Source organism: Lonchura striata, chromosome 1, assembly GCF_046129695.1.
Source record: "Lonchura striata isolate bLonStr1 chromosome 1, bLonStr1.mat, whole genome shotgun sequence".
In the NCBI taxonomy this organism is placed as follows: Eukaryota; Metazoa; Chordata; class Aves; order Passeriformes; family Estrildidae; genus Lonchura; species Lonchura striata.
This window is the reverse complement of record NC_134603.1, coordinates 121,165,606-121,193,402: the sequence shown is the minus strand read 5'-3', so window position 1 is coordinate 121,193,402 and position 27,797 is coordinate 121,165,606. Positions and strand designations below refer to the sequence as shown.

Genomic DNA, 27,797 nt, shown 5'->3' with positions numbered 1-27,797 from the left:
TTAATATTTGCAAAAATTTTATCTTTTAATGACATGATTATTTAAATATCTCATAATTGACATGAAACCAGTATCCTAAAATCGAGTATCTCTTACTGGTATCTGTTGCAATACAACACAATTAGACATCACACTGTCTTTAACAGCTATTACAAATAAACTTTACAGTTATAAAATAATCTGTCTGGGCAAATATCCTAAGTGAACAAGAATGAAGTGGAACGTGTGAGAATAAGGAGAAAAGGCTTCTGGGAAAATCCTTTTACATGCAATACTGGAAAATGTAAATATTTCAAGTCTTTAACTACTCTGAAGCCACTCTCACCTGTGCATCCTGCTCCTTGACTGTTGGAGGTAGGAAATAGAGTAGTTATGCAGGACCTACTTAAATTAGAATACGTGCACAAACAAAGTTGTTTTCATTGCTACTCAAGAAGTAACTTAGATGGCAAAGTATATTTCATAAAGCAAATGCCCCAATATCGATATACAGAACAATAAAAAGTAAAATCTGAAAAGGTAGAACACTAAAAAGAAAGGAAATGGTAGAGTTGGACAAAGAAAAACAGAAGAATACATTAAAAAGACAAAAATGGTAGGCCTCAGGCTAGAGTGCTGAAATAAAGGTTTGAAATATAGAATATTAGAATTAAATCACATGTTTTGAAATAAGATTTCTTCAAACAAGCTTCACAGGTCTGAGCCACACTGTTATACTTTAGACAAGATGTAGTTAAGGCTATTGTAAAGCCTGTCACAGAGAAACAATATAGGAAATTAGTACAAATTACTTCAGATAAGACTATTAACATTGCTAATCACTGTGGTCATCTCACAGAGGTGATGACAGGCAAGCACAGAAACAGAACTAATTAAGGCTAGGAAAGTGCTTTGAAGTCCTTGGATGAAGGAGCTGAATCAAGAGCCAAGGCAGAGAAGACACCGTGGCTTAAACACTGTGATGCTGAAGTCCTGAGAGAGGCACTGGGATGAGAGGTGTAATGTTTCCCTGGCACCTGGTGGAGGTAATGGTAGACCAACATTTGAAAACTTGCATGCACTTGTACTAATCACATTACTGTAAAGGAAGGACACAGCTGAGACCAAAAGTGCATTACAGCAGATGGCAATCGACATAATTTAGGTGTTTGAAGAGATTATTTCTGAAGGACTGTTATTCAGGCCTGCCCTATGAAGTTTAGGAAGAGAAGACTAACAAAGAAAACTCAAAAATACACAGAGAAATCTGTGAGGATCTAGTAATACCAGAGATTGTGACAGAAAGGATAATAACAAACTCAGGAATAAGCTGACTGAGGTATTAATTATAGTAAATGTAAACAGAAGAGATCATGAGGGAACTATCAGTTCAGGGTGGATTTTTATGGAAAATGTCATTTTATGATTAAAACTGTTTTAAGAAATACAGTATCCTCAAATCAGCAAGGTAAGAATACTTTTCATGAACATGAGACTATTACATTTAATTACATCTCTGAGAAAGCCTGCATAAGGACATGGGAATTTTCCTAGACTGTTTTACCACAACTTTACAATTAAACAATGGTGCATTCAGATCCCTGCTTTCTAAAACTGAAGACCAGCCTGACTCAGATATAGCTTTTTAAAATACTCCTTTAGCTGATTTAGGGGCACCTGCACCAGAGGCAGCCAGAATTTGACACAGAAATTTGAAGAACCAGGCTGCCAAACAACTAAATGGATGCACAAAAAAATTTGGCGGCAGACAGAAATGGGGATCATAATCAATGTATTGCTGTTTCTAACCATCTCTTCCACATACTTAGGAAAGTTGTAGCTCTCCAGTGGCTTTTCCACTGCTGTTTTTATGTTGATAACTTTTAAATTTTTTTTTTCTTATTTGAGGGATGTAGCGTTTGGAACCCCAGCACTGACCCTACTCATCTTCACACACCTTCCATCATCCTAAACTGTGACTATTAGTCCTGAAGCAGAAACTAAGTAACCAGTATATAAAAATACTACTACAAAAGAGAAGATATCGACTTGATCTGTCTATGGGGAATGCCCCCTCGGCATTTGAGTTTCTTGAAATACTGGAGAGAAAGAGGGCAATGAAATCTAGCCATTTACAACCCTAGATGTACACTGAAATGCCAGCAAGTTTAATTTGCATTAAATGCTTTGCATTGGCCAATCTGTTGATTTCTATTCCTGCAGAATATTAAAAAAAAAAAATTCAAAAACATTGATCACTAATATCCAATATCCTTTCCTACCTGCAAGTATTGGAAGCTGTTGTTTTTATGTAGACATTATGGACTGGATTTCTATCACCTGACTTTAGGAAACTAAAACTTTGTTAGGTACTGGTGAGCTAGAAGCCTTTTATAATTACTGAAGAAAACTACATCTCCACAATGGGATTAATCAGACAAAAACTATATTTATGCTTTAGGAAGAGATGATTTGTGTCCTAGAGTTCTACAGGTACACAGACTCTAAAGCATGATTAACCCGGCTGTGAGCATAATAATTAGGTGAGATAAGGATTCTCAAAATGCATAGAAACAAACACACACACACATGAATGAACTTTATTCCAGTTTGCCTTTAGATAGCAAAATCCTGAAGTTTAAACCAATTTAAACAAACACCAATTTTAGGATCCTAATTCTGTTACTACACGTTAGGGAATTCTAACAAAAACATTATAGAGTAATTCTTTTACTGCTTTGATAGCTGGAACTCTGGTTTGCTACTCTGTGTGTAGTTAGCATCACTCTACAGCATTACACACTTGATGCTGTGGGATGATGGAGGACTGAACTAGATGACAAAGAATATAAAAACATTCATTAGATAAGAATCAGCAGCTAGAAAGTAGTGATTATGGAAATTTAATATAAAAATTATTTTAACCTTTAATAAAAAGCATTGTAAACTAATGATGAATTCTAAACTTTTAAAATTCTAACTCCAGAGATTTATTTAAATAATGTAAATAAAAAGAGAGGTCTTTTATATTCTAAAGCCACAGAATGCAGAACTTACTGCTTCTTAAAATAATTATAGTTGACAAATAGATAAGTATATGTAAAAATGCATACTGTGTTTTATGATTAGATAAAAAAGTGTACATATAAAATGCATGCAGGTTATAAAATACATTCATGCCACTGATAAATTTTGCTTTCTCAATGCTTGACTTATTTTGCTATTGATGACACAATATATACTAAAGGTTCAAATAGATATAATTTGTATAAATGCATAAATGAAAATTTCTTTAGTCACTATTACTGATATTAGTGAATACTACTCTGTCATTTGCCAGTGAGAGCCTGGAATTTGTGTGCATATAAATATATATTTAAATAATAATCTTACATCCACCATAACCTCCATAAAACTTTTCATTCTCCAATTATAGTTTAGATACATATATATTTTAATCTTAGAACATCCTGAACTGTTTCCTTTAACAAACAAAAAATACCATCTGTTGTGAGAATGCACATGAAAGTATACTCAGATTTTAATTATACATCTCATGGCAAAATACATTCAAGAATGGGTCTAGGGACGGACATGTAAAATATTCAAAAACCAGACTGCAATGATTTCTTCTGCATGACTTGGTTCCTGTAAATGAAAATGTGTAAGCTTGGGATTTGTAGAATCTACGACTATCATCACTTTTTTCAAGTTATAAGGAAAAATATTTGCAATACAGTAAAACATCACATGGTAGCAAACCAGTAATTGAATTTAATTATATTTACACATTACTCAATGCTTGCACTCTGAAAAGAAATATTTTTAGGAACTGAGTGTTCTAACTCAAACAAGTTTCTAAACAGGAATGACCTAAGGGCCAAGAAGATGAAAACATAATCATAGTAATATCAGGACATATTTTAAAAAGCATATATGACAAATAAAGCTAGAATAATGATAAATAAAAATAGAACCTCTCAAATTCTATACATGAGTGACATTTCCCTTACTAATTACAAACTGCTTTTTTATTATTGATTGTATTGTGTTGAGAATTAGGAAAGTAATCTGTTCGATCTTTCATTATGATCATAATTTAGTTAAAAGACCTTTCAGTTTCTCTTACATTCTTTGCTTCATACAGAAAACCACATTAAATTTCACAAGTAGTACACCTCCTAATATCTTAATTTAGAAGAGCTTTTCTTCAATGATACCAATAAATCTCTGGGATTTAACATTCAGCTAAATTGTCTCATTTTTTACTCCATGTAAGTTGTATTTTTATACATTTAATGTATGTTTCCACACATTCATGTTCGACAAACCTGACATTTACACTAACCAAAGTCAAGAAAACACAATATAATATATACCACATAAAAATGCAGAATATAAATTTATATATAGAAATTTCTCTTAAAGATCTACATACGTTCTTGTCACATCTTGTTCAATCATTGCTCGAAGCTCTTTATCCTGGAAAAATTTATTCCAAAGGCTCTGAAATAAGAAAAAATAATTGTATGAAACCAAGACTTCTACTAATATTTAAGGCTTATAAGCTACAAAGTACTGCAAAGTACTGTACAAATATTGACTAATTAATCCTCAGCATTCCTGGTAGACAGATATATCAATATTTTATGAGAGATAAAGAATGTTGGTGACCAGCACAACATATATGAGAAAGTCAGTTTGGATCAGAAATAAAAACATTCAAATTCCTGGATCCTTGTCCTAGGCTCATGGCATTTGCTCATTGGATGGCTGCAGGTTTGTGAGTTACTTGTTTGGGCTCCAGGAAGAACATTTAGTATGGCAGAGTAAAGTCAAACTTATCAGAACCAGCAACTCAACTGAAAAATATTCAGTTGTTGATGCAAGGAAACAGGTCTGTATCACTGGTCGGTACCATACGTCTGCTATGGATGTAGGGACTTTAATTGGAAGCTGCTGCAATGTCCATAATAAGAAATTGTTTGGGAGTAAGCTGGTTTGTTTTAGTGGAGACAAACTCATATAAGGAGTATATGATAATCAAATACCTATTATGAAAACAACATCATTCTAATCCACTCTGAAGACCAAGACTGGCCATTCTAAAAAAATTATCATAGGAAAAGCTAGAGTAGTTAAAGCTCACTATCAAAATAAAAAATATTAAATAAAAGAATCTGAAGTAGGTTTAGCTTCTTCTGTAGCTATGCTTATGACCATTTTCATGCTCTCTCTTTTGTTTCTATGCCTTGTTTACAAATGTACTGTAAAAGCTAACCAGAAAGAAATCAGAAAGTGCTGTTAATTGCATGCTCCAGAAAAGTATTGGAAACTGTATTCTTTATTATAAAGGGATAATAGCTTGATCAGAATACAGATGGAGCAAAGTTATTACAGCAGCCTTCATGGAGATTAGGTAAGTTTTCAAACAGCAGCAGCACCAGTGAATGAAATACAGAACAGAGTCTGTACAATACTTCCACAATTTCTTGCCTCTTGGTAAGCAACTCTTTGACGTGATGCTTATGCTCCACAGAAAGAAAAGAGAAAATAAATTAATGCTATCTATGGGAAGGGAAGTAAAATAACAAAAACTCATGTTAATTAGTTGTTATATTTGTGTTACAACTCGGGAAAAAAACTAAACTTCAAAAATATTAGTATCTTTGATAATGTCTTACATTCAGTGAGTACCTCTCTAACTCACAACTCTTGTCATGCAGCTAGACCACATTTTGGAACTCCCCTGTCTCTGCTCCCACCCTCCCTGGGCCATCAGAACAGAGGAAACAAATAGAAGCAGCATTGCAAAGGGAAGGAAAAATCAGTACACAAAATGGGTGTAACATTAAGACACAGCAGAGGCTCAAAGGCACTTTGATCTTCAGTCCTATGCCTGATTTGGTCAGTGGCTTTGTTTTGTAGATTAATCCCCTGCCACATATTCTGAGTTGTTAACTGAGTTTGTTTTCTATATCTGAAAGAAATCACAGGCAGAAAGCAGGTTGAGCCACTGTGTATAATCTAGCCATATAATCACAAACTACAGCAGAAATGCTTTAGATCTTTTACATTTGACACAACTTTCTGTCCAGCTGGATGCAAGAATAGTTTGATGATGTGCACAGTCGTAACAGCTGCAGAGATCTCGCCTTCTAAATTAAATAAGGAGCACAGCACCACTCTAGAGACGAAGTATGGGATTCTGTTTGTGGACAAAATAGGAGTAGTATCACCAGAGATATCTGAGACAGTCTTTTTTTCATGGCATTAAATTATTTTAAAAAATTGATAAAAAAGAATTTTGATGGCAACAATGCTAACATAATTAATAGAAAAGCTTAAAGGTATGTGTTATAAAATATTTAAAAGTTTCTCAGGTATAACAAAATGCAGTAAAAAACTTTCCAAGGCTGAACAATCTTCCAGAGGAGGGTATTTCATTGTTCTGTTAACAGCATTCACTTCATATTGACTGTTTGAACACTCCTTAAACTAGAGCCACTGAACACTCCTTAAACTAGAGCCATTTGATGTATAAAATGAAAACATAGAGTGATAAAAAAAGCATCTCAGTTAATTACAGTCCAGAACCGATTTTTTGTTTACCACAACCTTCCCTGAATTAACCCCTTAAAAATCAGAATATCAGCCTGGAAATGAGCATTTCCAGTTGTCCAGCAGAACCTGTGGAATAATTGCTAACATAAGTCAGCTTGGACATTCAGGGGGAGATTTTAGCACCTGCCATTTTGCCTACTTCAGCAAGAACTCACTTGTGTCAGTATGAAGAAGATGAGAATTTTAGTAGTGTGTCTTTGGTTAACTTACCCCCTCGTCCTGAGAGAGTGGGTTATTGATTATCAGATCTTGCTGTCCTGCTTTCCGAGGGTTTGTAATGTGCTAGGTAAAAACAGAAAAAAAAAAAAAATCTCCCGTTATGCTATAAGTACCAAGATCTGTGCTAAAGTATCAGATTCTATTTTGTACCAACTTACAATTTCTTTGATCTTACTGTAGGAAGTTCTTAAGTCTGAAGTGGTTTTAATCCATTGACTTCTGTCTTGTGGTAGAACGTCCAGAAATAACTATTAGCAAACAAAATAAATTCATTAATTTTCATCACTTTTAAACAGCTTTTCATATAAATACTACCAGACAGCATAAACCACCCCAGAAAGAAAGAGAAAACAAAGAGTTATAAAATATTTCTGGTTTTAGTGCTTTTTAGTCCATAAATAAGTAGCTAGGAACAACAGCAGTTCAATGGGACAAAATTAAGCATTTAAGTCAACTGAAGCCATGAACTCAAGCTTTCTAAACTGTTACAGCTACAGTAAAGTTGATGGTGACTTCCAAGGCAGAAACAAAATGGAAAGACATGGAAAAAAAATACAAAATTTGAAGCTATTTATGTAACATTGATGACCTAATGCAATGTGCTTAAAATGAACCACAAATGCAGAGCAGGAACTGAGCACCAAGAGATATACCCCAAGTAAGAAATGAAACATGCTCTAGAATTCTGCAAGAAAGCTAAGAGAGACAGTTTTACAGACAGTCCCTGAGAATGCCTACATCTCAGTTTTTTCATGTCTCTTTGAAAAGTGTTGGAAAGAAACATGCAGTGCAAAATACTATTTAATTGCATTTGAAGCAAGGAAAAACCCCAGTATTTTCTTGCTTTTTCAGTGTTTTTATTTGCACATTGTAAAGTGTTAAGACACAGTAATACTGACAAACAGAAGTATTAAACTTCTGATTAAAACTGATAAACAAAAAATATTCCTAAATTACTAAAAAAAAAATAAAATTTCAGAACTTAACAATAGAGCCCTAATGCATATTGGGACAAGCAAATAAACCCTGCCTTATTTCTAAAATAAAACCACTCTTTGATTTAATTAGTAGACAGGGAAGGACTTGATGTTTGTTAGTTCAGGGTATTGAGTTATGGTCTCCTAATTTAGAGACTTAAAAAGAAGCAAAGTGATAAAACAATGCAGGTGGCATATATTCACTGGGCTTGCTGAATAAAATACTTTCATTAACTTTAAGGCAGTTCAACGCTACATATATTTCAAATGTCAAACTTTCTCTTTCATTCATATATAAGAAGTATTTTAAATTTCTTTTTATAGGTCTCTGTGCCAAAATTATAGTTCAGAAATTCCAAGTGAGGTAATTGAAATGATCAGCATTAAGACACAGTAACTCTACTAGAAAAAAATTTCTCTATCATAGCTATTGCACAGCAGAAGACTTGATGTCATTGCAAAGATATTGTTTGGACTTTATAGGGCTATCCTGTATTACCTTGCTTCCTTTCTCTCTTCCTTTCCCTGCTACTTTAAAAAAGGAAAAAAACCAACAAAAAAACTCCCAAGGAGCTGTTGTGCTTTTGGAAGACCTTGCTTCCTTCTTCATCCAGCCCTTACAAGAGGAATTGGTCTTCACTTTCTCATTTCACTGGGAAAACCAGCTAGCAGAAGCATCAGACTGATTTTAAAGCAGTCCCAAATTACACAGAACTATAATTTTTTAGACTAACTTCCTATCTATTTCCAGTGCATGACTTCCCTGCACAGATACTGAGAGGAGAGATGGCTGTGTGGCACTCAATTCTAAACATATCACCAGCACAAAGATACACTTTCCTTGGATTCTTTTGCTGTTACCTGCAATTCAGCTTTAAAGCAATTTGATGTGGTTAGCAAATGTCCAATGAATTATAAAAATGAGTAGGAAAACATTGGGATGAAGTCTCTTGGAAAATTCATGATTCTTTGCATCAATAATCTTCCAGCGCATCAGGTAATGTGTTGATATATTGCAACCACAAACTGTAAATAAATATTTTCTCTTCTTACCTTCCAGCAAACACTACGGAACCTGCTGCTTCTCAGCTGCCCATTAATCCCCTTCAGCCGTATAGTTGCCAAGTAATTGTTGTTTACAAATAGTTCTTCCCATTCTTTACTGCAAAAGCAAAAGGAATGAACATTTAAACAATAAAAAGCCTTAGCTGATTTAAGGACTATATGACACTACACAATTTTGGATAAGCAGAGGAAAGCAACTTTTTAAAATGTATATATTTAGTTGTGTACCACTTCTAAATGCATGGCTGTTTTTTTGGACACATTTCTTCTTTGGATTTAATGAATATGTAGATCGCTATAATTATGCCAGCTACTGAAATTCATAATGTCTATGGAGGCTATTCCATTTCCTCTAAAATGTTGGTACTGCAGTTCAGTGAATAAACAAGAAAAATGAATATTAATATAAGCACATTCATGTTTCAGCTGTAGACAAAGAAGTACCTATTCCAAAAATATGCAACAGAAAAGTACACTGTTGACTGTATTAGCTCTTCACATGACGTATTTGCTTAAATGAACCTTCTTTTCTTCTTAATGTCAAGCTGGGCAGTTAAGCATCATAGAAGATGACTTTCTTTAACATTTACTGCTATTTACTATTGAAATCACTCCTACTTCTTTCTACATGATCAGTTTTAAAATTTTAACAGGTGCTAGGAAATTTAAAAAAACATCAAAAAATTAAAAAGCCTCACTGTATAAACTGTTAAAGGCAAGCTTGAGTACCTTGCAGTACCTATGGCTGACTAGATAAACAACCTAAATATGCCTCCCAGGCATGCAGGCACCAGGGGCCTAACACCTGTGCCTCATTAATATACAAGTAAATCTGCTCTACTGGGAAACAATTGGAAATTAATTGTCCCAAACCATCTACTGAGTTTGAATAAAAGAATTAAACCTATATTTCCTGCAACTTCTACTGAAATGAATCTCAAGAACAGCTGAAGCCACCTGATAGTCTTATTAGCCCATGACTTGCTCACAAACATTCTGCAGCCACTTTAAAATACAAAGGGCAATTTCAAGGTAAGGAGCTGGGTTATGTGCAAGGAAATGTGTTTCAGAGTTATTTTCAATGCATGTCCTTAACATGAACATCTCCTCCTCCCCCTGTCACACGGGAGACTATTACTTCTCCCTGGGAGACCAAATGAAACCAGGAAGAGGGAAAATACTATTATGACTGTAGGCTAAGATCTCACCACATTTACTTTGCTAAGGAGGGTCACAGAGCGGGTTATACTAAATACCAGGAAACTCTGGTTTTGCAAATTGCCCTAAATATATGCAAAGTGAAGTTAGATAGTTTTCAGCCTTTTAAGCTGAGTTGGGAGAGTGAGTTTTTTAAAAGAGAATTGTAAGATAGAGCTGCTGGCAACTGTAGAGGAAGGGACTTGGCAAGCCAGGAAATCACAGTCATTTTACTCTATGACAGAGGCAAGCTCATGATTCATGCTGAGACCAGAAGTCTTGTTTGTGAATGCACCACCTTTCACCTGGGACCATATTTTTTTAAAAAAAGTGTTTACTTCTGGGTCTTGATTATTAATTACTTAGAAAAGCAAAGGTATTCCAGGTAAGAGAAAAGATGCTTACAGCAGTGTTAGACTGCAGGGTTTAGAGCTGCCTTTAGCTTCTCCCCAGCACCAGTACTCCCAGGTGACCAAAAGAGCAGCAAGTCATTCCAGTAGTCTGGAGCAGCTTCCTTCATTCCTGTCACATCCCCCAGTCTCCAAGTCAGAAAGACTATCTGGTCATTTTTGTCTCCTTGTCTCCCACACATCCTCACCTTCTACAGGGAGCTGCCTATGGTTGTTTACCATGATTCTGTCTCCTTTAAATACAACGTATGGTATATAGCAGCCACAGCTTGTGAAAAACCTGGGCCTTTCTTTCACAGCCCCTTATACTTCAGTAGCTACAGTATATTATGGCTATCTAAATAACCCTCCTGTTTCTATCACATATAATATTCTTCATTTGCCATTGTAAATTTTGTAGCATCATTGGCCATTATAACTCCTGCCAAGCTGCCTCCCTAAGGTAGCTATGTTTCAAGAGTGACACATTCCCCTGTGCACACAACAGGTCAGCCTCTGAAGCTATTCACATTGTTCTGCAAGTGGATGACATTCCCACAATGTCTTTGAAAATGCCAGTGTGTCAGCTGAGTTAGCAAAAGGTTTCAACCAGTGCAACTGTGAAAAGAAAGAACAGAGAGGAAAGAAACTCTTCAGGTTATTTTTCTCACCAGCTGCTGGAAGTGATTGCTACACAGTAAGAAAGTAATTTCAACACTTCTGAAATTGTATTAGTGCAGATATCATGGCTTAAAAAAAAAAAAAAAAGTAATGCAATTCCAAACACGTTTTGAACCAAATTACTTTTAAAACCGCCAAAAGAAATTTGGCAAGATCGTATCTCCTCTGCATTCCCTCTTGGCTGCTAGGATCACAAAAAAAGTTATAAGCAACTGAAGAAGAAATTACTTGGAAACTGGAATCTGCCTCAGTTTTAGTGGAGCTGAATGATATTTAAAATCCTTTCTGAACAGCATTCACTAATTCATTTCTCAAGTATTTTGAATTAAGACTTTACAATTCTAGAGACTTTTGATAGTGGTAACACTTTAATATGAACAAGCAATCAATTCTAAAAAGATAGCGTTTAAAATTATATAACCCTATTATACCCACTGGTCAACATTAAATAAGCAATGAAGATTGGAACTCAAGTCTACCATATTCCATTTACTTCACTGCAGTGAAGACTTGAAAGAGCTAATAGGAAACACCTAAACTATGAATAAGCACATGCATTTACTTTTAATCAAACTAGAAAATTAAATGCATGATCCTGTGTTATACCACCTGTAGACTGTACAATTAGAGGCAAATGTCAGTGTTAATGTTTTCGGATTATTTTGTAAATATTTTTCATTTTAGATTCTTATTTGAGTATCCTGTCTAATGTACTATTGTGCATGTTGTAAAGTCTTCGTAATAATAATAAATACATGTAAGATCTTGTCATGGTTTGACACTGGTCCAATGCCAGGCACCCACCAAAGCTGATCCCTCAACCTCCCGTGCCACAGCTGGGCAGAGGAGAGAAAAAAATTGAGCTGAGTTGATCTGAGTTGAGATAAGGACTGGGAGAAAACACTTCAAGAGCAAAACAGCCTCAACTTAAAGTTGCAAAGTGAATTTAGAGGAGGAGGAGGATAATGAGAAGTAAAAGAAGCCCTTTTTTCCTTTTTCCCCCTAACCCCTCACTCCTTCACACCAACAGCGCAGGGAGGCCGGGCATGGGAGTTTGGTCAGTTTGTCATCGAGGTTTTCTTCTGCTGCTTAGGGAGAGGAGTCCTTCCCCTGTGAGGCCATGGGGTCCCTCCCATGGGAGACAGCTCCCCGTGAACTTCTCTGGCATGGGTCCATGCTCACGAGCAGCAGCCAAACTGCACCTGCTAAAAACATGAGTCCCTCCCATGGGCACACAGTCCTCCCAAAACTCCTGCGACACGGGTCACTCTTTCAACGGGGTGCAGACCTCCAAGGATAGGCTGCACCAGCCTGGAAGCAGGGGCCCTCTCCCTCCACCGGGCCTCCCACTGGATCACAGCCTCTTCCAGGAATCCACCCACTCCAGTGTGGGCACCTCCTCCACGGGCTGCAGGTGGATCTCTCCATCCCCCGTGGATCCCCATGGACTGCAGGGGCACAACTGCTTCACCATGGTCTTCACCAAGCCTGCAGAGGAATCTCAGCTCTGGCGCTTGGAGCACCTCCTGCCCTTTCTTTTCAACTGACCTTGGTATCTCCATGTTGTTTTCCCTTACATATTCTCACCTTCTTCTCTTATCTGACTATAAGTAAAACTGTGTGTGCACCACTTTGACTTTCTTCTTAAATACGTTAACACAGAGGCATAACCAACATCTCTAACTGGCCCAGTTTTGGCCAGCAGCATGTCCATCTTCAGAGCCATCAGGGATTGGCTCTGCTGGACATGGTGGAAGCTTCCAGAAGTTTCTCACAGAAGCCACCTTTGTGGAACCCCTGCTACCAATAAACAGGCTGTGCCAAACCAACACAGCCCTGAATGAGAAAGAAATTATTGGAGTAATAGTTCTTTAAGAAACTTAATTTCATATATGTGATTTCTGCAATAGCTGTCCAATGTAAAGTATCTACTGGCATGAGTTAGGGAGAGTTGCATTACTTCAAAGTGGGAAAAGTGCTTAATATGTATGAAAGAAAAAGCAGGCAAATCAATGAAGGGATTAATTCTGCAGGATTTGTTCATAGTTCTCATCTGTTCCTTTCCATCTTTTGAAACATGCACTTATGTCATAAGCACAAGAGTTTAAATCTCTCTGCCAAAGAACTGTATACTGGGGTCTGCTCTAAGACACACTCTTTCTTATGAGGTTGATCTCTGAGCAAACCACATATAGAAGTCTATTTTTCTTTTTTTTTTTCAACAGGATATGATTTGTGGATATGATTCTTGTTAAGGCAATTACAAGCATCAGATTTTCAGATATAGAAGCATGAAATTTGGAACAGAAATGTTCCTCTCAGTTGACTGTTAGTAAAGATCACCACAAGCAGGACTTTACACCAGAAAGTCTAAGTAAAATTCTACATGCACTTAGCATAGTGTAAAGGTATCTGAATCTCTAAGGTCTAACATCTTAGTAAAAGTCACTGGAATCCCACTATTGCTCAGCTATAGAAGAACGAGCCACTATAAACTCTTTCAGAATGCACAACATCAATAATCCAACAATATTCCTAGGAAATAACTCAAATTCAAATAGTTCCAAGAGCTTTACTGAGGCAACATTGACCTTGTGCATGTTGGGGAGAGGTAACAAAGACTCTCCTCCACTGATAGGCAAAAGCAGAACATCTGCCTCTGGCTCTGCTGCTAAATTTGAACCTCCAGAATAATGGTAAACCCAATACATCAAGCATAGATATGCAGAAGAATGCAATGGTAGCCCATTAAAGCTCCTTACAAAATACATACTCTATTCAGAAGAGGAAGAAATACAAGAGGGATACTGGTATAGCATAAACAGCAATCACTGCAACTTAGCTTCTGCATTTACTGATTAAGAGGATAAAGCTGGGGAAATGTATGAATGCAGATCCTGCCAAAGTCTAACACTAGTGTAAGAGGTATTTTCATACCATCATGTTCCGACAACACAAAAACTCTGCGGAAGACACCAAAACCCACGGAGATGTAAAAATGTGAAGAACCACATGGAACTACAATCTACCTCACTGAAAAAGGGCAAAAGATTCAGTTCTGGGACTGCAGGGACTCAGATCTACCAGCTAAATATTACTGTCCATAACTGACATTCAGGTGAAACTGCAGTTAATAAAGAAACCAGTAACTACTGGGTCATCAGATAGTGTGTATCATTACTTTGTCTCATGCATTTTTGAAATATTTCCTGCCAAGTTTTGAAATACCTTTTTTTTGAGTTCTTGCAGAAACAGTTTGATATCTACAACAACATTTAGGTAACAGAGAATATTTCTCAGTATATGGAAGAATACTGCTATACTACTGAAACATTTGCATACATATTTAGGATTTCAATCTAAATCTCAAGCTTATTCCATCCTCTAGACCAATATTAAAGGATAAAATGGATAGCCTTAGAGAGATCCAAAGAAAATTCTTGAGCAGCGCTGCTAGTATTGGCAAAATCATCTTAAAACAATGGCATGTGTGCTTCTAGAAAAGCCAGTTTCACATTTTTATAGTGGTTTTCATCTTCAGAATGTGCTTTTTAAAATGTTGGGACCCAAACTCTGCTCCTCAGGGGCACTCAATGAAGCAACAGGCCATCAGAAAGAAAACCAATTCTCAAATTATTGTGTCATATGTTTTGCAATATGAGATCTTTATTGATAGGAACATCAAGTACCTATATTTAAATATTTAAATAGAGGCAACAATTCCTTTCAAACATACTGCATAAATCCAAGAAACATGCATAGTTTGTATTATTTATTATGTTGTAAAATCAACAGTTGAGAAAAAAGTGAGGCAACTTTCAGGAATGTAATAAAGACAGAGTTAATTCTATAAAAACAGAGGAAAAAACCCAATTGAAAGGTAGTATAAAGTAATAAGGAGTAGAGTTTCTAAAATAATATTTCTGAAACACACATATTTTTATTTGCTACCCTGAAAATCCACTTGACAGCTTTAATGTGAAGGCTTATCAGTCTGTTTGGAAAATACATGTATTTTCCTCTGTTTCTCAAAGTCCTGCCTCAGGATACGTGGCAGAGCTAACAGCCATGTAAGTGTGAATATGCATGGCTGTGTTGCTGGGAGGCTGAACATTCAAAGGGCAGATTTTTCTAAACAGTTCAGGTTTCATCTACTTTTGGCCGACATACAGTTAAAAAGGTTTGTGTGAAGAAAGGTAAAATCACTTTCTTAAGGCAAACATTCCCGCAAATAAAGTTATTAGTTAGCTATGCTCTTTAAGCTACCAGTGTGTGTGCAGCACAGTTCAGGGAACTGAAATAAGACTGCACTGGCAGCAGGATGCTCTGCCAGCACCATTCCTCATAGCGCTAGATACGACACAGATCTGCAAGATACCTTTCTCCATATTCCAAATTGTCCACTATACCTTGGCAGTTCTCAGCCAAAGAACCAAGTCTGGTCTTTGGAAAGCACATAATTTTCAACCCTTTACCAGTTCAGCTTTCATAGAAGAATTCTTGTTACAGCCATTTCTAAATCTAAATTTCACCAGTGCATTTTCCTCTATTCATTACCTTCTGCATACATTTACAGAATGGTGAAAATAAATGTAGGTATTATATTCAACTATTTATATTTTTGTATTGTAACTGAGTTTGACAGTTGCAGGCTCAAAGCTTTCTAGTTAAAATCCCCCAATACCTTTGAAATCCTTTGCATGCACATGTAGAGTATTTACTTCCTACTTCTCTTGACTACAGGTTCCCTTCTCCTGTTTTATCCTTTTGCTCGTACCCACAGCTAGGCAGAGCTCTGTGAATTGTGTGTGTTCACAAGCATGCAGCCTTGCTATACAAACATGCATTCATTAAGGAGAAGGTAAGAGCTTCCTGCAGGACACAACAGAAGTTAAAGGCTATAGCTCTACAAATCATCCAACTAAAAATCACATATAATAGAGTCTCCTGATACTCAGATGGAACTTCATCTGCTTCTGTTTGTGGCCATTAGCTCTGATCTTGTTGCTGGGTATTACTAAAAAGAGACTGTCTCTGTGTCCCTTCACAGATACTCTGTGTTCACTTAGATACTCACAGATTTCAAAAAGATGCCCTGAGCCTTCTCTTTTCCAGGCTGAACATTCCCACCTCTTTCAGTCTTTCCTCACAGTAGATCTGCTCCAGTTCCTTCACCATCTTAGCAGTCCTTGTCTGGGCACTCTCCAGTATGCCCATGTCTTTCTTGTGAAGGGGAGCCCAGCACAGGACACAGCATTCCAGGTATGGATTACAGGGAAGGATTACTAACTCTGATCTGCTGGTAGCACTGCTCCTAATGCATCCCAGGATACTATTAGCTTTCTTTGCTGCAAAGGACCACTGGTGACTCATGTTCAATTTGATGCCTGACAGGACCCCCTGGTCCTTTTTCCAGCCCCCAGCACACTACCTGCTTCTCCATCTTCCCTGGAGCCAAGGTGTGGCTAACTGGCCCATTTCCCTGCATCCTCCTCCTTAGCCTTCTTGAAAATCCCCCCTGTCCTCAGTCACATCTCCCAGTTGCCATGAAAGTCTGAAGGTTATTGTGAGTGAAAAAGTAAAATAAATTCATAATGAAAACCACTTTAAACATTAGTAAGGGAAAATATGGCATCAGTTGATTGTGGTGTCAGCAATATATATGATGATTTTCAAGTACAACAAAATAAATTAAGAGTGAACTAAAATTTTCATTTGCATTCCATGGATTTTTGAAATTACCATTCTCTCTTCCATGGTCTCTCTTCACAATCTAATTCCTTCTTGCAGACAATCCATAAAAAAAGCATTCAACAAAAGGTGCTGGTAACTCAATCTTTCCTTTCTGATTCTCTGTCAAAAGCATCTCAAACTTTACGTAAATGTCTTAAATTTGCTTTTCCCTATTACTTTGCATTAAACCAGAAAGCAAGTCCATATTGCCATTTTTATGTCTTTAGAAAATAGTATAATTTTAACTAGAAAAGTTAGAAAAAATTCCAAAATTTATGTGTTGAAATCTTTGTCTCTTACAAAAAGTATACTGAATATAGGTTTTCAGTTCCTTAATGACAATTTATTCTTCCTTGTCTTATGATATCATTTGCCAATTCTCTAGGACAAGAGGCAAGGAATGCAGCAAGGATCAGCTTCTTCAGGAAGGAAGATGTAAATAGCAGAAATTTGGCAAGACAGAGATAGAAATTATGTAATTCTCCTTAAAAGGAAAATAAAAGGCATGTAATTTAAAAAGAATTCAGAGAAAATCAGAAATATTCTAAGCTTTTAATAAGTATGGCAGTGATCTTCCAGGTTTTGAAGTAAAAAGAACCTGTTGGAGGAAACCTGTGATCAGTACAAACAGTAACTTTCTCTTGCTGGAAAAATGAGATTTGCATGATGGAATTCCTAACAGCATCACAAACACTGACAAAATGAGAGTACTGGCACAGACTACCACAACTAAAGAAGGATTCTCAGCACATTATGAACGTGATCTTTCAGAAGAATCAAGGAGAGAGTTTACATGCTCCCAGAAAAAATTAACTTGCACTGAAAAGGCCTCTTTGCACATAAATGGCATCAACTGGAACAGTGTCTGGCAAATGGTTTAGGACAAGACAAAATAAACATGGAGGCCAGTTTTACTACTTCTTTGTGGAAAGAAAGAAAGGATGCAAGAGTTGTGAAGTCTCCTTGTGGAGTGAAGTGGCAGTGACAATTTCACTGCATTGCCCTCTGTGCCCAATTTTTCTTATTTCAAAATAAATGAAAGACCCACAGAAACAAGCTTGTTCTTTACATCTCTTGATTATGTGTGGACATACAGTGAACAACATCAGGAAAAATAGATCACAATTGCACAGGAGTTGCTTTAAATTAAAACAATAATGTAACATTGTGTTGAATAAGACTAGATAGGCTTGTGTAGATGGAAAAGGGCTGCTTCCTAATAGCCTAAGACAAAGTTTAGGAGGTGGAGGTATTTGAGTTGCACACACCTTCACAGTATGTTTAACATGTAAGGACAGAGGCTATGTAGCCACTTCTGGCTCAACTGCCAAAAAAAGTCAAAGAGCAACCCCAGTGGTTTCAGCACCACTTTTGGAAGTGGGAAGAACCAAGGAGGAACAGCTTGCACCCCTTGCTGTCTTTCTTCTGTATGCTCAGTGCCTGCAGTTGGCTGGCACACAAGAAACACCTCAGCCAGCAGGACCACACTGCCTTTTTTTTCCTTTCAAGGAAGGAAACATCTGGTAAGCAGAATCTGTAAGAAGTTGGGGAGAAAATGGAATACGAAAGTCTTTCTTAGACTAGATCCTCTGCCTGTTTGACATATGAGCAGAAGAAGGAATACACCTTGTCTACATAACCTACAGCTTTGAGCAATCATAATTTGTCATGGAATTTAAGCCACAAAGGAAAGGACTTTATCTTGATACATGGGGTAAGAATTAAACTTACATATATGTGCAGACATGTATTAAGAAATTATCTAACATAGCAGTCATGGGTCTCTGAATCACAAAGTTCATAAACAAGTATGAAAAGTGAGCTTTTTTAGGCTATATATTTATTACAAGCAGTATTAATGTATGAATGCACCTTGAAAGAAAATAAGTGTCCTTGAGATGTTAGATTCTATCAGCCAAATTGAATGTCTGCATCGATGGCTCTCCCTAAAAGTCATAATTAGGTCATTAAAATATATTTAGAAAAATAGCCTGTAAAATAAAGTTAAAAAATACTCACCTTCATTTTATTTCATAGGTCACTGTTATACCATCTAATAAGATAATTAAAAACATGCAAGCAGCTGGTACTGAGGCTAAACAGATTAATGTAATAGTCTGTAGTCATATGTGCTGGCAAGGGGTTCACCTCTTTGGCGAGGAGAAGGTCAGCTGCCCTTGGGAAGGGAGGAGAAAGACAGTATTTCTACTTTCCAGTGGCACTGCATTGCAGATACTGAAACTAAAGACCCACATCTATTTTCCTTTTCCTTTTGGTGAGGTCCAGCCCATCTGGACATCCAAAAATGGCTTTAACCATATCAGTAAAATAACACAGTAGAGCAAAGCTGAAGTTATTTTCCTGGTTTCTAACATTTAAAAGCTGAAAGTTATTATATGTCTAAATCTTTGTTCAAATGTTTCCAATAATGAACTTCTAATTTTGATGACATGCTTCTAGGAAATAATTTTTGTAATTTCTTAGTAGTAAAGCTCCTTCCCAAGTACACAAAGAGTACTTCCATCAGAGCATAAAGACCAGCTAGAGAATTCTCTGTGACTTGACAGGACGCATTCATGAACTCAAAGAATATTTAGAAATATATGCCAGTCACATGTGCTTTTCACTTACATTACTTACGAATTTTATGACCTAAAGGGAAATGCTCACTATCTGAACAAATGCAGCATTACATCTGTGCTGTGATCAACACAATCAAGAGTCACAAACTCTAAGGTGACACCTTCATATTAAACATAAAACCATAGAAATAGTTCTGGAGCATCATAAATATATCAAAGAATATAATGACAGGTCATCCTTTATTAACACATACACTTGGGAGACTTGTACTGCATAGTGTCAAATTGTCCTTTAAACAGAAAATGTAGGAATCAAGTAACTTCTCCTGGGGTTTATTTTTTATTGCAAAAACAATGTTTTTAAGAGCATTTTAATAGCACAACTTATTAATAGTAAAATATTTTTCGAGTAATCTCTTCTAATGAAATTTTAAAGTCCTATTACTGACAAAATATTAAGCAACTTTGGCTTCAGCAAAAATTTTCAATACAATTTTTCATGTATTAACCTTCTGCATATGTATGACATCTACCATGATTCAAAGATGTCACTGTCTCTTTTAGAGCAAAAGTTCTTTAGCTGGTCCTTTTAAAATATGATAGACTGAAATGCATTGGGTAAACAAGACCATCATTAGTTTTACCAAATTACTAACTTACTAAAACAATAATCCTTGACAGTATCGTAAAGTAGGTCAAAATTTCTAACGAGTCCTTAAATAAATAACAACCACTTACCATCATTACTTTTCAAGATAGTTTAGGATTCACTTTTTGTCTTTCAAAAGGTGTTACATGTTCAATTTTACTTAACATGCAGTCCAGAACTGTAACTATCAAAACAATATCCAACCCAGACATCAAATTTACAGCCAGTCTCACTAGATCATAGGAATAATTTGCCACTGAGAAACAAATACACACTTTACATTTCAAGCACTACTACTAAATAACAGTTGATAGCTTGCCAACTATGAAAAGTCAGAAGTTACTTTTATATATATGTATACATACACACCTCCCCAATACACATACACACACGTATCTTTTTTACTATTTTGCCTTCAGTTATATCAATAATATGTTGGCAATGAGATATGGGACCCCTCTAAAAGACTAACTTCAGTTTCCTAAGTTGGGCTCTGACAGAATATGAGCATTATTCAGTGGAACTTGTAGCCAACATCGTATTTACTATATGCACTTTGTACTAAGGAATACATAGATACAAAGATCAGCTTTAACCTCCACTTAATCTGTGGAGCATTAAAGAGTCACTAATCTTTAGGTTGATTTAGGTAAAGGTACCAGGCTCTGTCCTCCCAATGTCTGTCTGCTAGTTACATTCCCTGCATTGGCACTGATACCACGGGAAGCTTTGGCAGGAGGAAGTCATCAGAAAGCTCTCCCAAGGAAGAATGAACAGGTTGGGCTGGGTTAGCTCCCTGGATAGCTCCCTGAGAGATGAGTGCTACTGCCTGAGTGGGCTCAGACTCCAGCTCCACAGCTCACACTCTCATGGAACAAAAGTCTAGCTAAAGCTGGCTGCTTCTTCTTCAAGTGTTGCCACTTGGCAGGTACTACAGCTGGTGCTTTTGAGTTGACAATTTTCAGAAATAAGTTTCCTGGCTTTAATGGCAGAGAGCACTCTCAAATTTCTTTTGCTGATCTGGTTAAATTGAATCTTGACTATTTTTGAGAGACTGATTTGTGGTCTCTCTATCTACACATGCTTCTCACCTGAAAAACATGAAGATTATCTTGGCTGGTATTTTTTGGCTCTTCTTTTAACTTAGACAGTATGTTGCATGCAGAAAACACAAATATGACAAGAAACAGAGTAATGCAGAACTCTCAAATGGATCTTCTAATATGTTTTATCAAAGTGGATATGCTAACTACACTAAAAGAGTTTTACATCATCACAAAGTAGGTCTCATTAGAGTCAACCTATTAGGATAAACAAAATTGTAAGGATACATAAATCAACCCACCCCAGTCCCACTTTGTCCCTGCAGGCACACCCTTTGTTCCAACCTTGCTCTTAGTCCAGAAACTTCCTCTGGGTGTTTGAATCGCAGGAAACTCTTTGCTGTTCCCTCTAGGTCCTTACAAAAAGTCTTTCTTTTCAACATGCTCAAGACCAGGCTGTTTGCTCCTTGCTCTCCTTGGCAATGGCTCTGTCTCCAGCCTGCAACAGGTTCTCCAGCACTGCGTCCCTCCCTGGCACCCCACGCCCATGGCTCCCCGTGACCAGCACAGCTCATTCCCTGCACCACGGCGCAACATTCCCCACCCAGCCGGCTGCGAGCAGAACAAGCCCAACAGGCAGGTTCCTCCTGCCTGCCTAAACCTCTTTGAAGCAGAGATTCCAGCAGAGCACAAACCAAAACCGAAAAAAATGCCAACCACCACAGTCCAGAAAATTATTCAAAAATAATCATGTGGTAAGCGTGTTTTGTTTTACCATACTTAAATATGAAAATCAGATGCAATCCTTCTGGTTAGCACACATCATACTATTCATTTACTAGTCACAAGGAAAATGATTTTTTGTAGCAGAGTCAGTATTTTGCAGGGTGGAAGATGAAAGTACACACCAGCTGATTAACTTTCTGTGCTTTCAAGTACAAGACACCCTCTGGTATGTACCCAAGCAAGATTCAAACTCAATGACATTGCTGAAAAAAGTTTCTTTAACTGGTGTTTACAGCCAACAAAACGGAATATTATTTTCCTGTCAAATAATCTCAAATTTAACTAATCTTGGCTTGGTTTTTGACATGAAATAATGAGGAAATGAGAATTTCATGTGCTCCATAAATCCAGTTACTTTGGAGAAGATCAGAAAGGTGATCACTGGTGGGTTGAATATTTCAACATTTAGCTTAGTTGCTGTGAGTTTATTTAATTGAATACTTTGGAGGAAAAAAAACACAAAAAACAACCTTAAAAATGTTTAGGCTTTCAAATATCTTGTACTTTCATCAGTTAAGCATTTTGAACAACTTTTGAAAAAAAACAATAACCCAGAAAACAAATTTTTAGATCATTCCTTAATTAAATACGTCATGTTCTTTTGTTACTGTTCCAGTTTAGATTCCGCAATTCTTCTAAAGTATACAACCTGTTCTTTTGCTTTATATAGATGATATGCTTCTTGTAATCAACCTTCGTAAAATTAGAAAATAAATATAAAAATTTACCAACCTGTAAGAAATAAAAGTTCCATCTGAATCTGAGGTGGGGGATGTGCTTCCATTTTCATTTGATCCTCCTAATACAAAAATAAGAGAAAACACCTTTGTTGTAAGACAAACTTTGATATGAACACATTATGGATGACAACTACAACTGATTTGACCACATATGGTAACTTCAGTCACTACAAAACTCATCTAAAGCTTACATAGACAAATCTCAACTTTACCTCTACAAATTCTTACAGCCATCTTAACTAGCCTCCAAGTTCAAATTTGAATCTGAAAGTTCTGAAAATCTTATACTTAATTTCACTTAAAGTTTTGATTGAGGCTCTTCTCAAACTATTAAACACAATTTAACTAGTATAGAGTTACAGAAGTACACCATAATAGTAGATGAGCTTGATTTTACCAACATCAAGTCAAAAAATCTAAAAGTTCATCTGTTTTGTGAAAAATTCTGAGCTGACTTTGTGCTTTGTGATATCAGTTTTTTTGTGTTGTGTTTTTTTTTGTTGTTTGCTTTTTTGTTTTGTTTTGTTTTTGATCACAGCATAAGTTCAAAGCTTCCACTAAAGTACCTATTAAGATGTCTGCCAAACATCTCATTTTACATCCTGTGGCCTGCTGATACATGGAACAGTGATGTGCTAGAAATCAAGGATTACAAGAAAATTTTCCTTCTAGAACTACATCTGTTGAAAAAGTGCTAAAAGCCAGGAGTCATGCATTTTTCAAAGCAAATTTATTCTTGTCCTATTTTATATTGTTTATTTCTTGCACTGTCATTTAGCTTGATAATTCTTCGATGTCCCTGTGTGCCTCCTTAGTTAATTTATAGGCAGTACTGCACAACTCTGTTCTCCGTTCTGCTGACTGAAATCAAGTTCTTGCAGTCTTTTTTCTAAATTAGGCTTCATATTCCCCATTTTCTTTAACTCAGTCATTCTTACACATGGAAAGGAGGGACAGGAGTTGTAGGTAGCACACTAAAAGTTCAAAGTTGATAAGTTGGACAGTGGTTTTCTTTTCTATCAAACAAATCTTGCTCAATACAGATGACATTCGTGCCACTCTATCTTGCAGTTTCACAGCCATCCTTAGCCAAATATGCCTGCACATTAATTCTCCATTTTTTATTGATGAAAAAACTTTTTCAATTTACACTAAAAAATCTTTCTAGTACAATACTGTAGTTCATACAATGTCGTGCTGTTTGCGGTCCTCTTTCCTTCAGAAAGGACCAGTCCTGCCTGAATACTCTGTTTGTACCGGCACTAGATATTACCTTCCAATAATTTTACTTAATAAAAGTCTATCAGCTCTCATTCTGTGGCAAAGCAATTAATGAAAATATAGGACAAGACTGGTTCAACCCCAAGCTTCACAAAAAGGAATTCTTTCTTTAAAATTTGCATTTCTCTATTCATCTTAGAATTACTGTACTTCAGTAATCCCCATCCTTTCTATTTCACAGCATCTCCTGTGGCACTGCATCAGATGGTTTGCTAAGCTCCAGACAGACCGAATGTATTTCCTGAACGTGTATTTTGAAAAGCGTGCAAGTTAGCTGACCACAATGTCCCATTTAACAAAAAAACCTGCAATAAAAGTTATGCCATTTGCTTTGCTTTTCTCTCTTACTTCTTTCTTAAAAACTTTTTTAAAGCCCTGCACAGATAATGGTCAGCCCATGCAGGTGCTTTGCTATCACTTTTCTTTCCCCTGTTAATCTACGTACAGGTACGACATTTCCATTCATCAGCCATGAACTAAGGTACTAAAAATTGTTCCATGCAGCAGCATTTGTCAATATTCTTGAAGTCTGCAAGTCAGATTATTAGCTCTGCTAATTTACAGTATCTACTCAATAGTCCCATCTATTTTATTGATTTATTTTCAGGCCTTTGCCTGAAATTCTATTTTGACTGAAAATTGAATGTTTTCTTTTTCAGACCAGAGCTGGATTACATTTATCCAGCTGCATCATTTGTCCATTCACACTGCAGAATGGTTCCTAGTTTTCTTTCTTAGCAAGCTTCTTTACATAGTCAAGTAATATTTTCCTGTGTATTTAAATGCTCATCTTATGATCTGATTCAACTTAATTTTTGCTGATTGTTGCTATAAGACCGCACTTTCTGATATCCAGGATGTGGCCTTCTTTGCAGATCAAGCTGTTTTTCTGTTTCTTTGAGGATCTTTGCTTATTCCAGACATTCCTTAAAAAATACTTAATCATACTTAATCATTCACTTTGGCATAGAACTTCCAAGTGTTTATTTTCTCATCTAATTTGGAATGCAGGGTGCTTTATTAACTTTTGTATCTTTGTCTAAAATAAATCCCAAACCTCTACTACATCTTAGTCTAAAATCACTCAGTCCAGTTGATTTCACTGATTAGCTCTCTCCATTTATTTTGAAAATGGAAATCCTACTTAATCAATCTACTTTTTGTTTACTAAATTTAACTAAATTAACAACACCAGATATTTCATCCAGAAGCTGAACCTCCTGTTATTAATAACCATCTGTTCATTTTTTTTCTCGTATCTTGTAAAATAGTCTCCCATATTGGGACAATTTTCAGTAATACGCTTTTTCATATATTACCCATCTCCACATCTGATCCTGAGCATTCAGAGAGATGACTGAACTATGTTCAGTCTCTGTTAAAGCCATATGGCCAGGTGCAGTGATAGTGGGCAAGTGCTGCAGGGACACAGCACATCAAAATAGGTCCTGAATGCACTACTGCACTTCATTTATACTTTAACTAAGCATTCACCTACCACTAGTCAGATTGAAAAAAAACCCATCTTACTCACAATGCTAAGCTGATATACTGAAAAAGTATGTCTTTTCAAGAATAGCAACATAATCTTCCTCTTTTCTGAAGAATAAACTTTATCTCAAAAAATGCATGGATTTTATAATCTTTCAACAAAATAATTTGTCCTGCTTGAAGAGCGAACAGGACTTTGCAAAGAAAACAAGGATAATAGTTGTTCTTTTACCAGAATCCCCACAGTTGGTGGGATCCTGGGTCTGCTACATCCACTGAGCTGTTCTTCACAAACTACTCTAATTCTAGCTTTCTTTATTCTGGAGATAATAATTTCCTGTATTTAGATAATAGCCAAAATACCTTTGCATTTTTAGTTGTATACCTATTGTTAATAAATCTAATAATTATACAAGTTACTGTTTAGGCACTTTTCTGTGAGCTGCTTTTGCTGCCTCATCATATCACTAGCAGCAGCTACCAAAAATGGATAGGGCTAGGTGTATTCAGCTCTCAAACCCAGGATTTATTGGAACAGATCCTTCTGTGATTGCTCCCTTGCTCTACCCCCTTTAAGATGGGTATGTCTGTTATGACACCTTGAAAGATGATTAAGATGTCATTCACTGAAAGTGATAAAAATCATAAAGCAAAGAGAAAAATATTCATTTTCTTAACAGAAGACTCCCTAAATTTTACCTAGTTTTCCCCAAAAGGCTTTCTGGCAAATCCTGTTAAGTTTCCATAGTTAGTGATAAAGAGGACAAATAAGACTGCTGCTTCACTAACTAATGACATTAAACTGTGGGAATCCATGCCCTGGAAGTTCCAGTTACTTCTCCTGAAAAATATGGTGAAGTCTCAGTAAAACAGATATACCACTTCTATCTTCTACACTGATAATGACCCAAATTTCTGGTAAAATTGGGATGTATACTAAACAGTTATGAATATAAGATTCATGATGCTAGTATCAAAAACTGTGGTCCCCTTTGAAAAATTGATTCAGTATTATACTATCTTTAATTTATTTCTGAAACTCAATTATGGGAAGAAGGGTTTTGCTAAAGAAACACAGGATGCTCTAGTAACCCTGCCACAGACCTTGTGAAAAGTTTTCCTAATTTCAAATGCACAAGCTAGGGGAAAAAGGTAGAATAAATCCTATCACACTTTCAGAGGAAAGAGAAGGGAAATGAGCAATACTGTAACAAGCACCTGTATCAAAGTAAGTATGGCTTTCAGCACTAGAGCAGTTACTAGCTTTATTACAATAATAAAATAAGGCTGTATCCTTCCAAAGGGCCTGAAAATTACCTGGATTGCTCCTTCTTCAACTGTAGCAACTCCCTCTCCTGAGAATGACAACTTTCTCCTGAAATTGCCTCACTTTAGTGAAGCCTGTTCTTGTGCACAGAGACCAAGGGCTAAAGGGACCTGGGACTTGGGCAGCTGGAACCTGACACTGCTGCACACAGCCGAAGGCTGTTTCAAGAGAAGTTGTGTAACTCAAAACTAACACTTTCCCTAACTAAGATTTAAAAAAAACCATTTCAGATAGTAGCTTTTTAGACTTCTAAGATGCATGGAGAAGGATCTGCAAACTGCACACTTGCTAGGGTACTAGAGTCACCCAGAACACATGGGCTTGTCACTTGCAGTAACTGTTATCTTGTCAAGAACGTATCTGAGATTATAGGCATAGCATAAAATGGAACAACCCAGAATAAGGAAGATGCCTTCATTTCCTGAAGATTATCTGAAAACTATGTGTAGAAATTTTAACAAGAAGTCTTGAAACTTTCACACTAGTTTTTTGTATTTTTATTTTTTAACAGCCTATTGTACTGATAGAATCACATAACTATTCAGGCTGAAACAGATTTGTAAGATCATTAAGGCCTAACACTAATCCAGCACTGCCAAGTTCAAGCATTAAACCATGTCCCCAGGTACCACATCTTAAAAAAAAAACCTGGTGATTTAAATACCTCCAGGGATGGTGACTCAGCTGATAGGATACTTTCTCACAGCAGAGCTTTTTCAAGGAGCAGTGCACAGTTTGCACTTCAGGTAATAAGAAGAAACTGGACAGCATTTCAAAGCCCCTATTCACAGGTGGGAAGACACTCTGGTTATGCTCCAGGCACAATGAACACTGAGCTGAAGCATGTGCTCAGCAAGAGTAAAAAAGCATGTGAAGAATGATGCAAGGATCAGACATTTCTCCCTCATCTCTTTCATTATGTCTTGAAAACAGCAATTTCCTGTGAGATGTAAAATTTCAGCACTGGGCTTTTAAAGGAGAAAGGGTGGGGTACTGTCCTAACCAACTGCAAGTCCATGGAGTCATGAAGCTTG

The 27,797-nt window shown here is 36.5% G+C and overlaps 1 protein-coding gene across 11 annotated transcripts in view; it reads right to left on the bottom strand.

The window, feature by feature from the left end:
- The window catches only part of TBC1D5 (TBC1 domain family member 5), a 312,792-nt gene that overhangs the window by 130,544 nt on the left and 154,451 nt on the right, over positions 1 to 27,797 (bottom strand). For all 11 annotated transcript variants that reach the window (XM_077787221.1, XM_021538132.3, XM_021538130.3 and 8 more), the window contains 5 exons: positions 22,657 to 22,723; positions 8,853 to 8,961; positions 6,981 to 7,070; positions 6,814 to 6,885; positions 4,418 to 4,485 (listed from right to left, as the gene is read on the bottom strand). In XM_077787221.1, coding sequence (XP_077643347.1) covers positions 4,418 to 4,485; positions 6,814 to 6,885; positions 6,981 to 7,070; positions 8,853 to 8,961; positions 22,657 to 22,723 — 406 coding nt within the window. The remainder of the gene's footprint in view (positions 1 to 4,417; positions 4,486 to 6,813; positions 6,886 to 6,980; positions 7,071 to 8,852; positions 8,962 to 22,656; positions 22,724 to 27,797) is intronic.